We start from the raw sequence: 12,024 nt of genomic DNA, 5'->3' as shown, positions 1-12,024 counted from the left end.
ATAGTGAACTACTAGAGCACACAACTATGCCACACAGCCCATAGTTAGTAAAGTGTTGGTGTTTGTTATTTCACTTATATGTCACCTGCACATGTAAGTTTTACCAAATAGATTGCAAGCACCTTTGAGGTTAAGAATGCCATGCTACATTAAAGTTTCCTAGAGCATCTGGCAAAGTGGAGGGTACAGGTCACTATTTGCTGAGTTTCTCTAACATGGGTTCATCCAGCCTGCAGAACAGATGAAGCACCCACAACACCTCCACATGTACCAAAGGCAGATGGAGCAACAGAGGTCGGAGGAATCAAGAGAAAAGGCAAAGGTGCACCAGTGCCAGCTGGTGCTACAAAGAACTGTGAGGTGAAGGCCCCTTGGGAGCCCAGGCCGCCAGCCACCAGGGTTTCGGCACTGGGCGAGAGGAGTCACAGGCACTGAGAGTTACATTCCTAGGTGTTAACTAGGGAGGCCAGACAAGGAGGTGAGGATCCCACAGCTGGGTTCTCCCCCTCTCCTGCCAAGAAGGAAGTAGAACTTTTTTTGCGGGAGGGCAGAAATGCCAATTACAAATTCATTTGGGTAAACAATCTTTTAAAGTATAAACATGCTGAAAATGGGTAGAGGAAAATATTCAGCTCTTCTCATGGGTGAGAGTTATGTAACTGGGTTTCCCCCCCTCCTAATTTTTGGGACATAACCAACTGTGTGAATGTCTGCGTGGAAGGCAAAGAAACAGCCCTGAAAAGTTAGGGTGGGGGTGTTCCTTGGCCTGACTGGGTGGTAGCAAGAGTGGAGGGGGGAGGTTGGTGAAGAAATTGGGAGATGCAGAAAAACATGGAAGAGAGTCAAAGCCAAAGCCAAAGCCTGCCTAGATCAACTAAGAAAGGAAATAGAGCTGTGCCTTTGGTAAACCCAGGGGGAAGCCTACCACGGACCTCAGCTACTGAGGGATCCATGGGGCCAGGCCTAGGATTGGCTGTGCAAAGAGCAGTAGATCAGCAGGCTCAGGAATATAGGGAGAGCACAGGCAGCTAGTGGCACAAAGCTGGGGGATGGAGTCGGGCACCCACTGCCACAAACAGGGGACACCCTCAGAAGACCAGCTACCGCTCCTGGAAGACAGCAGGGCTAGCCACAGAGCACTGAAGTGGAAGAAAAATATTCTTCCACATTGGAGTCTTGAACTTGTTCACTGGATTAGGTCAAGAGTGTTTGGTGGACATACTTCAGTTAAAAGGTTTCTTTTCATTTCTCAGTGTTATAGTCTGGATAGTCACAGAAATATTTATTTTAAAAGTAGCACTTAATAAAAAATAAAAGAAGTGATTTAAAGCTCCAAGGTGTATTATTTCAGGTAGGTGTTATTGCTATCTATACCTTCACCCCATTTATTAAGCCATTTCAATAACTTCACGTTCATTAATTTACAATGAGGTCTAGAGCCCAACCAGGATGAGACGGAATGTGTTCCAAGTTAGAAGGGGACAGCATCCCTTCTCACTGATGTCTCCCGTGGAGCCTCTGCACTCCAAATGCACAATTAAGGTTTTCTTCCTACACATCTGAATGTGACCTTTGGGATCCTCTGGCTGTGGCTGGTTTAGTCTCCTGATTCTAATAGCCTGCCGCTTTGTTGCCTAGAAGGTCGATCCAAGCTTCTGCACCCCCCACTCCCTTGTTGGCCTCGATTATGTGTGTGTGAGGTTCGGGGGAACCCACCAGTCCGAGGGTGGTGTTCGCTTGCCTGAAGGAGGAAGCGCCATTCTATCTGTCCTTAATCCTACTGCAGCAAATGTCTCCATTCTGGGGACGGTGAGTTCTAGAAGGTCATGGCCAAGAAGCAGATGTCCTGAGTGGCTTCCCCTGTGGGAGCCATCTGGTCACTTGCTTTTTATCACATTTCTAATAGCTGCTCCATTTCCTCCAGGGCTGCCGTAAAATCATTTACTTGATTGTTACATAATGTCTGCTGTTCTAGGAACCGGGCCCTCTCTTCTTCTTTCATCTTCAACTTGACTTTTAAGGCCTGCGTGGAAAGACATTCAAAAAGAAACAAACAAACAAACGAACACCTACAAAACTGATTCACATGAAAGGCAATACCATCTCAGGACATTATGCTTCTCCTTCCTTCAGGAAGACCATTGGAATACTGACACGTGATTTTCTATCTTAGATCTGTGTATCTGTGCTGGTTTTAGGAATGGTCTCTCTCTACTACAGACTCCTATCTCTCAACTGGAGCCATGAAATCCTCTAGGATTCAGTGTACTGTCCCCTGATTCTTCCAAACAATCCAAAGCAGTCCAGACTCAAGAATCTGGGTTTCCTGTTACAGTTTCCTTGAGATATCAAGTTTCCAAAGCATGGCTGTCACATTGAGCAACCTAGTGTTTTGCACATTGCCTCAAGCCCTGTAGATGTGAACACTTCTGAGTCTTTGGAATAGAACATCAGTTGAAAAAAAAATGGTGAGCAGTCTTGCAATTTAGTGAATAGTAATGCATCAGTGTTGGTTTTTTAATTTTGACAAATATACTATGATAATCTATGATGTTAATATTAAGGGCACTAAATTCTCTGTATTTATCTTTGCAACTTTCCTATAAATCTATTATTACAAAGCAGTTTATTAAAAAGAAATAAATTGATAAATAAGAAAGAGTCCTCCAGAGCCCCACCCACTGTGGCAGGAAATGGTAATCCTGCCGCAAGGTGATGCCTGCCTCTCACCTGTAACTCTTCCATCTGCTTTTTGGCCGTTTCGTTAAAAAACTTCAGCTCATCCTGCAAAGTTTCTAACAGCAACTAAGAGGAAAGTACAATGTAGTAACAAATCTTTACTGATATGTGGAAACTTTCTTTATATAAACTAATGTCTTCATATAAAATGAAAGTTGATTAGATGATTGCTAACAACCCTTCCATTCATTCAGGCATTTACTGAGCATCCCCCATGGGCCGGGCCTTCTCCCGGGCACCCCTGGAGGAACACAGTCCACAGGATGGACAGATCACCCCACTTCCATGTGCTCTACGTTACACTGGCAATGTGGACAAAACAGAGTAGCCATCAAAGAGGTGACTACTAGCCTGGGGGGCGGAGGAAGGCTTCCACAGCTAGCATTCTATGATTCTAAGGTGACAACTGATCTTTCCGGGGAAGAGGGTATAGAAGCTCAAAGACTTAATCCCAAACGACTACCTTCCTACTTTGGGGAGGGAACCAAAGAGAAGCCAAATTTAGTTCAGGCTGGACCTTTCTTTCATACAGTTCTCGGTAAACAGACAAGGGGAGAAATATGGTAAAATGGAGAACAGAGAAACCAGAAAGTTCTCTCTACAGGTCCACTGTAACATGTGTCTTAAAGTAGCATATTTTCAACTCCAACTCACTCACATCTGTAAGCACAAAGTCGCCTTCCAAGTAAAATATGCTATTTTGAGTACACATCCACTGTTCTCTTCCACTATCATGGAAAACAAAGGCGGCTTCCTGGGGTTTGCTGTGCACTTGGCCCTCGCCCACTCACACCCATGCCCTCACCATAGAGTCCGTGTGATCTGCGGCGGATTCCCGCTGTGATGCCAGGGTCTCACAGCCTAAAACTGACACAAATGACAAAGTCAGCCTTGCTTAGGGAACTGCACCTAAAGCAAAAACTAAAAACCCCTCCCCGGACAAGTACAGGAATATTCATGAGGGAAATTTCTCAAAGAGCCTGGTCCCTGACTTTCTCCTGAGTTTTTACCTTGGCAGGGCCACCCACACCTACCCTCAGAGCTTTATTTTACCTCCCTCCTCTCTAGCTTTGGATATGGTTAAAAGTTCATTCTGCTTTCTCTTCAGCTTAGCAGAAAATTTGTCCAAAGGAAATGTATCGGTTGGATTTTTTTGTTTTGTTTATAATACAAAAAATTATTTTTATTTGAAAAAAAATTTTAAAGATTTGTTTATTTATTTTAGAGAGGAGAGAGACCACGCGTGAGTGTGGAATGAGGTGAGGGGCAGGGGGAGAGGGAGAGAGAGAATCTCAAGCCAATTTCCTGCTGAGTGCAAAGCCTGACAGAGAGCTGGATCCCATGACCGTGAGATCATGACCTGAGCCGAAATCAAGAGTCCGACGCTTAACTGACAGAACCACCCAGGTGCCCCACAAAAAGGTATTTTTTAAAGTTTTTTGGGCTTAAAAAATTATTATTTTTGGTAAAAGTAGTGCTTGTGCATTATAAGTTAAAATCATACAAAAACATATATGGTGACTATAAAGAATATATCCTAAAATGCACAGGTTAATCAGCAGCGTTCAGAGTCAGTGTTCCTGAATTCAAAGAAGCCTGGGCCCCTTCACTGGGTATTCTCAGGCTCAACTCAGTCTGAAGCTCTTGTACAGTCTTTGGGCAATTCCTTCTTCTACTCCCCTCCTTGCTACAGACTCTGCTCTCTAGGGACAGGGTCAGAACAGAAATCACATTTAACCATTGTGATTCTGCTGATGAGCCGGGTTTAGAAGCCCTTGAAACAGTATCACCTCTGTCTTTTCCCACGTGGGAAAGTTACCGTGTTTGTTATCTGCCTTGGAAGAAATAAAATACTTCTGGTCTATTTGCAAGGTCATAATTGTTGGTACCAAATGAATGGCATAAAAGTGTTCAGATAGGAGATAATCCTCTCTCCACAACCATCTGAAATTCTGTTGGTTAAAGTCAACACCACAAGGGAACACAGAAAAGCTCCTCCAGGGCACCTGGCTGGCTCAGTCTGTACAGCATGTGACTCTTGATCTCGGTGTTGTGAGTTCGAGCCCCATGTTGGGTGTAGAGATTACTTAAAAATAAAAAAATCTTGAAAAAGAAAGGAGGGAAGGAAGAGAGAAAGAAAGAGAGAGAGAGAGAGAGAGAGAAAGAGAGAAAGAAAGAAAGAAAGGATCATCCCAATCTTTATTGCTTTGCTAAGCAACCCAACACTGAACGGGCCGGCTGATGCTATGCTGGACTCTTGGCACACAGTCCACAATCCGCCCCCAGGAAGGGGCACGTGCATTGACTCCTCTGAAGGCAACCGTGTACTGTCTCTTACCTGGGTTGAGGCCCTTGCTCTCCAAAATTGCCAAGCAGTTGTCCTGAAACTTCTCCAGCAGCTCCACCTTTTGGGTCAGGTGCTTCAGTTCTCCCTATGGAGGTGCCATGCGGACAGATCAGGCCTGTTCCCTGTGTGTGTGTGGGGGGGGGGGGGTCCTCTCCCGCCCCTGCTCTGACGGTGCCAAAAGCACAAGCCTGGCATCTTCTCTTCCTCCCCTCAGGCCCCCGGGCATACAAGCTTCTCCCCACCCAGGGGCCATCCCTTAGGTGTCCACACATTGCCTAGTGCAGTGACGACAGAGGTCTGGTGGGTCTCCCACCTGAGTTTCAGTCAACTTCTGGTGCAGCTGCTTGTTGATGGCCTCTAAGAGCTGGTTCTTATCCTTGAGCTCTTCCTCTGGTTTCTGCTTACCCAGCGGTTTGCAGCTGTAATGATAATTGTGCTCAGCTGCAGATGTGGAGGTGTTAAGAAAATGGGCTATAGAGTCATACGAGCAGGGGTTCAAATCTGGGGGTCATTACATAGTGGTATACGACACTCAGTAAGTTACATAACCTCTTTGGGGCTTTGTTTCCTCATTTCTACAATTAGGATAATACCCACATCTCATAATATAATTATTGTGAAAAATAAAGGGAGAGAATACATGTAGAATTCTTGGCACAGCTAGTGACACATAGTAAATACTTAATAAATAATAGCCATTATCATCACTTCTTTTCAGTGCCCTCAGAGTCCTTCGTGAATAGTATTTTATCTTCAGAACTTTTTTTTTTTTTAATTTTATTTATGTATTTGACAGAGAGAGACACAGCGAGAGAGGGAACACAAGCAGGGGGAGTGGGAGAGGGAGAAGCAAGCTTCCCACGGAGCAGGGAGCCCGATGCGGGGCTCGATCCCAGGACCCCGGGATCATGACCTGAGCTGAAGGCAGATGCTTAACAACTGAGCCACCCAGGTGCCCCAGAACTTTTTTTTTTTTATTTTTATTTTTTAAGTCATCTCTACACCCAAAGTGGGTCTTCGAACTTACAGCCCCGAGATTAAGAGCTGCATGCTTGGGGCATCTGGGTGGCTCAGTCAGTTAAGTGTCTAACTCTTGATTTCCGCTCAGAGTCATGAGATCCAGCCCCACATTGGGGTTCCACACTCAGTGGGGAGTCCGCTTGAGTCTCTCTCCCTCTCCTTGTACCCCTCCCCAGCTTGCACACACTCTCTTTAAAATAAATAAATAAATCTAAGGGGGAAAAAAAAAAAAGAGTGGCATGCTCTATCGACTGGGCCAGCCAGGGCCCCTATCTTCAGAACTTTTAAGACATGCCCAAATAATAGACTTGGAATTAGAACCTATTTGTATACACTTTCCAGCTTGTATTATTTCTGTCTTCAGAAGCAAAACATCTAAGCCAGCCTCAAACAGAGAGATGGATCCTTCCCCGGGATGTCTACCACCACCGTCTCGAAGTCGCTAACCCACGCGGTGCCTCCTATCCTGAAGGCTCACCCTCCTGTCGATGGGCTATAGCTGGGTTTGAGTTCCAACCAGCAGGGGGCCTGGCATGGAGCCCAGAAAGCTCTTGTCTGCTTCTCAAGATGGGAGCATCGCAGATCCTTGCCCTGCCAGTGGTTCTCCAACCAGGCTGTGCCTCACTCCGGAAATTCCACTCAGATTTCTGGGGTGGCACCCAGGCTGTCAGACACTAAACGAACCCACGAGTGATTCTGAGGCACAACCAGGACTGAGATCCACCACCTTAAAATGGCGGCCAACTTTCGCTTACCCTGATGCTTACCTCTTTCTGATGTTCCTCCTCATGGCAGTGTCTGCAGCTTTTACCTGCCTAGGGAAGCAAAAACAAAGAAATCAGGATGTTCGCTCGTCTTATTGTGATCATTTTGCACTACATACAAATATCTAAGCATTATGTTGTACATCTGAAACTAATATAATATTGTGTGTTAATAGACCTCAATTAAAAAAACAAACAACAAAGAAATCAGAGACCAGTACCATTGCTATTCTGTGTGTTGTGAACAAGGCAGAACAAAGAGCCTGGTTTTCTGGGGCACCTGGGTGGCTCAGTCATTAAGCATCTGCCTTGGGCTCAGGTCACGATCCCAGGGTCCTGAGATCGAGCCCCGCATCCGGCTCCCTGCTCGGCGGGAGGCCCGCTTCTCCCTCTTCCACTCTCCCTGCTTGTGTTCCCTCTCTCGCTGTCTCTCTCTGTCAAATAAATAAATAAAACCTTTAAAACTGTATATGTATATTAAAAAAAAAAAAAAAAAGAGCCTGGTTTTCTGAGGAAAAAACCAGAGACTGCATACAATGCGAACAGCTTCAGAAGCTCTGAGGGCCCGTGCGCTTTTGTTTCAGCCTAGACTATTGGAAAAGGCTTATGAATAGGGAATGGGCTCCTCTCCTGACCCACCTCAACATTCCAACAGGCCTGCGGCCGCTCAAAATGGTGTGGCTACCTCATGTCAAGCGGGCTTCCGTGGGAACTGAGCAGAGGGAAACACACACTACCCTGGGCGGGACTATGCTCAGACCAGCACCTAGGCTAACAATCAGCCCCACCCACTCTGACCACCACCTGGGGCGGTGTCTGGCCCCGGTACTGCTGTTTGCACACTCAGAGCAAGTGGTGAGATAACAAAGTACCTCTTATCCTAACCCTTGCTGGGCCTCTTCAGAACTGCTCAACACAGAATCTTGATTCTGAGCAATTTCCAGCAAGATGTTCTCATCGGGGCGCCTGGGTGGCTCAGTTGTTAAGCATCTGCCTTCGGCTCAGGTCATGATCCCAGAGTCCTGGGATCGAGTCCCACATCGGGCTCCCTGCTCGACAGGAAGCCTGCTTCTCCCTCTCCCACTCCTCCTGCTTGTGTTCCCTCCCTCACTGTATCTCTCTCTCTCTGTGTCAAATAAATAAATTAAAAAAAAAAAATCTAAAAAAAAAAAGTTCTCATCAGCGTATTGAATGGAGCACTGGGTGTTATATGCAAACAATGAATCCTGGAACACTACATCAAAAAGTAATGATGTAATGTATGGTGATTAACATAATAAAATAAAAATTAAAAAAAAAAAGATGTTCTCATTGGATACCAATGATTGGACTCTCACCCATTCTCTCGTCTCGGTTTGGTGATTTTTGTAACATCATTCTCTGAACCTCCTGAATGAAGTCTGGAAACATCCACTTCTTTGGACTTAACGGGTAATAGACTCTTAGAAGTGGCTCGAGTTTGTGTGTCTGCAAAGGAAGACAAGCGGGTGAAACCTCAAGCATAGTGACCCAACAGCTACAACTCTGTAACAGCTCTGTTCCAGGTTGTCAGAGCCCTGTATCTTCCAGTTCCAGAGCCCTGTATTTTTTTTTTTAATATTTATTTATTTGACAGAGAGAGAGAGACAGCGAGAGAAGGAACAGAAGCGGGGGGGGGGGAGTGGGAGGGGGAGGAGCAGGCTTCCCGCCGAGCAGGGAGCCCGATGCGGGGCTCGATCCCAGGACCCTGGGATCATGACCTGAGCCGAAGGCAGACACTTAACAACCGAACCACCCAGGTGCCCCCAGAGCCCTGTATTTTCATTTGGGCCCATCTCAATTTGCGAAGATTAATTCAGAAGAATCCGACTTCTAGACTAACTGGGGATGGAAACCAAAATCCTTTGAAGGTGACAGTGCAATGTATTTGAGGATCGCCAAAAGCCTGATGATAGGGCAAACTGAACAGTCAGAGGGTACGGGTGTGAAAGTGGATGTTGATACAAGCGAAGAGCAAAATGACAGGTAGTGTGGTGGTCCGCAGGGTGGCCCACAGTTGGAGCCTTCCTCCAGGACCAGTGGAAGCTGACCACCTTGTGAAGCTCCTCTGCCCTCTGCCCGTTCTCCCAAGGCTATGCTCAAACTGCTGCAAGGTTCTCTTTCAACCATTGCATAGTTGTTGCTATTTCTTTATTCATTTTTATTTATTTTTTTAAAGTAGGCTCCATGCCCTACGTGGGGCTTGAACTCACAACCCCGAGCTCAAGAGTCACATGCTTTACCAAGTGAGCCAGCCAGGTGCCCTAGGTCTCTGTCTGAAGTAAAAGGTAACCTTGGGGGAAAATATTTACCTCCTCTTTCAAGTATTAGTAAGTCATACACAGTAACACATCCACCCCCAGGTGAAAAGGTGTTAATAATAAATTGATAAAAAATTAACACTCTTCATTGACTGGAATCAGTTCTTAATCTGTACTTGCTAGAGCCTAAGGACTGCACTGTGGGAAAAATTTAGCAGGACTTAACAAAGGCTATCTTCTTGAAATGAGAGACACGGGGCACCTGGGTGGCTCCGTCGGTTAAGCATCTGCCTTCGGCTCAGGTCATAATCCCAGGGTCCCAGGGTTGAGCCCCGCAACAGGCTCTCTGCTCAGCAGGGTGTCTGCTTCTTCCCCCCCTCCCCAAATAAATAAATAGGACCTTTAAAAAAAAAATGAGATTCGCCAAGGAGGGGAATTGGTTGGCTGGTCAAAGAAGGGAAAGAGACTTGTTCTTCACTGCATAATGTTTTCTAACTTTGAATTCTTTTTTACATGTATATGTTATGTAGGCAAAAAACCTAGAGATAGCCTTAAAATGTTAAACTATTGAGGTTATATATGATCATAAAGCTGGGACAGAGATAGAAAGCTGAGATAAAAATTTCCAACTTGGCTGGGGGAGCCAGTCACTCTCCACTCAAGGAGAGGGCACTGCTCTCCAAGGCAAAGACAGTGCAAGGGGCGTGCACCCCCCCAGCCCCAACTCCTAGGTCCTCCTGATGCCAGATTACCATTTCGGTGTTCTAAGGCCAGGTAAGACAAACAAAAAACCCCTTAAGCCTTTAGAGAAAAGCCTGTTTACTTCACAGATCAATCCGGCTGCTGCTCATCAACCAACTGCACAGAGTCCCCGGGGAAGGAGTCTTAAATAGCTACTTCAAAATCTCCCACCACAGGTTCTGATTTTTGAAGCTTATTTTGTGCCCTGCTCTAGAGATGAGGCAACTTGACAACTGCAGAGCGTAGGAGATGACTTTCAACCACAAGCCCAGTAACACAAAGCAAGATGGCAAAGCAATAAAGGTTATGGAAAACTCTGGCTGGGCCTGGCCCCTCTCTCTCACTTCACCCAACAATTTATTGAGAACTTACTATATAAGAGAAACGGTGCAGAAACAACTGTGAACTAGACATAGTGTGAACTCCAGTGCCTCCCTCTAAGAATCACGCTTAAATGACTCCTCCCTTTTCCCTGAGGACAAACCCAGTCCCTCCAGATAGCCCAGATCTGGAAATCAAACTGGCAATTGTTTAAAAAGGGATTCCTGGGGCGCCTGGGTGGCTCAGTCGGTTAAGTGTCTGCCTTGAGCTCAGGTCATGATCCCAGGGGCCTGGGATCCAGTCCCACATCCGGCTCCCTGCTCAATGGAGAGCCTGCTCCTCCCTCTCCCTCTGCACCTCCCCCTGCTTGCGCTCTCTCTCTCTCTCCCTGTCAAATAAATAAATAAAATCTAAAAAAAGGGGGGATTCCTAGCTTGAGGAAATAATATTGTGAAACAATAAGCAACTTAAATCTAATTAGTGAATGCAGCACGATTAGGTTTGGGAAGAGGAATGGGGGAGGGCAGGTCTAAAATCCTACCACAGGGCCCTTGCCCCAACTCCCATCATAAACCTAGACAGCCCAGTTCTAGGGGAGGTAGCAGGTTGTCAGAACCGATGAATTGCCCTTCCCCTGGCCGCGCCCCCCTTTCCTGGCCACTGATCTGTGCCGTCTTACTCCTCGGTCTGACCACCCTCGTCGGGTCCGTAGGGCTGTGTGGATGCCTACCTGCCGGCAGGCCGCCGCTCTGCACAGCGGGGGGTTGCAGAGTGTATACCGTCTTAACCACGCTGGTCATCGTAACGAGGCGGCACGGCTGGGCCCTGGAAGGTGCAAGGTGAACGTTACCGTGACGGGTCTGGGGGCCCGAGTGGGTGGAGGGCCCCCGGAGAGCGCGACCTGGCCTGTCCCGGCCCGGGGAAGAAGTCTGGAAAAAGAAAATTCTCCATTCCCAGCCCATCCCGCCCGCCCCCGACATCCACCCCCGTCCATCGTCCCGGGAGAGTCGAACCCAGGCTCCTGCAGCTCCTGCCCGCAGCCCTCGTTGCCCTGGTTCAAAGGAGGCTCCTCGGCAACTGCCGCACCAGCTACCGGGTCTGCCGCCCGGCTTTCAAACGGAAACTTCCGGTGATTGGGCGTGAGGGGGAGCGGTTCGCGCTCTGTAGGCGGCCATGTTGTACGGCTAGCAGTGCCGTGGGCCACGCCCTTAGGGGCTGCCATGCTGTACGGCAGGTCAGAGCTGAGCCGAGTGCCTGAGCTTCTAGGCCTTGGGTGTCAGAGGCCCCAGGTATGGGCGGGGGAGGGGAATGGTGAACTTTGCCTGCCTGAAAGGAGCTATGAGCCGCCAGCGTCGTATTCCGGGCTTGAGACACAAACGCGGTCATCCTTAGAGTCTGTCACAATCTTCTTTATTTGGTCCGCGATTGTTAGGGATTTTGCATGATGCCTGATTGGCAAGAGCATAAGAGTATTTGGATGGGCAGGGTGGAGAGTAGCAGGTGAGGTTTAAAAAAGGGTCTGTGGGCGGAAATACGGCCTCACCTATGACAAACGAGGGGCTTGGACTCACAACGGAGAGATCAAGAGTCCCACCCTCTACCAACTGAACCAGCCAGGTGCCCCAACACTTATCCAGATTTTAAGCAGAGATTTAGAGTTATTCCTAGAGAACAGGCCAGGGTTCTCAAGCACTTAAGGCACTCATTCATTTTACTTAATGAGTATTTATTGAGCACCTGCTGTGTGCCAGACCATTCTTCTAAGAGGACGGATGGGGGCGGAGCAACAAACAAAGTCTGAACTGACTTTGGC

At 47.3% G+C, this 12,024-nt stretch overlaps 1 protein-coding gene across 2 annotated transcripts; it reads right to left on the bottom strand.

Moving 5' to 3' along the window:
• Positions 1–1,267: 1,267 nt before the first annotated feature.
• KNSTRN (kinetochore localized astrin (SPAG5) binding protein) lies at positions 1,268–11,541 on the bottom strand. Of its 2 annotated transcripts, none has more exons than XM_025884545.2 (9): positions 11,225–11,541; positions 10,942–11,036; positions 8,208–8,337; positions 6,874–6,921; positions 5,400–5,505; positions 5,078–5,171; positions 3,545–3,606; positions 2,731–2,805; positions 1,268–2,023 (listed from the first exon to the last, which is right to left on the bottom strand). In XM_025884545.2, exons 1-9 carry the CDS (start codon positions 11,431–11,433, stop codon positions 1,892–1,894), a joined length of 951 nt encoding a protein of 316 aa, XP_025740330.1. In that variant the 5' UTR covers positions 11,434–11,541; the 3' UTR covers positions 1,268–1,891. The 2 variants fall into 2 exon arrangements, with proteins under 2 accessions (XP_025740330.1, XP_073732902.1); XM_073876801.1 differs by having other exon boundaries at positions 3,545–3,600.
• Positions 11,542–12,024: the final 483 nt, after the last annotated feature.

The sequence above is a fragment of the Callorhinus ursinus genome, unplaced genomic scaffold, assembly GCF_003265705.2.
Source record: "Callorhinus ursinus isolate GAN/ISIS: 27379988/994484 unplaced genomic scaffold, GSC_fseal_2.0 scaffold25, whole genome shotgun sequence".
NCBI lineage: Eukaryota > Metazoa > Chordata > Mammalia > Carnivora > Otariidae > Callorhinus > Callorhinus ursinus.
This window is presented reverse-complemented; position numbering and strand designations above follow the sequence as displayed.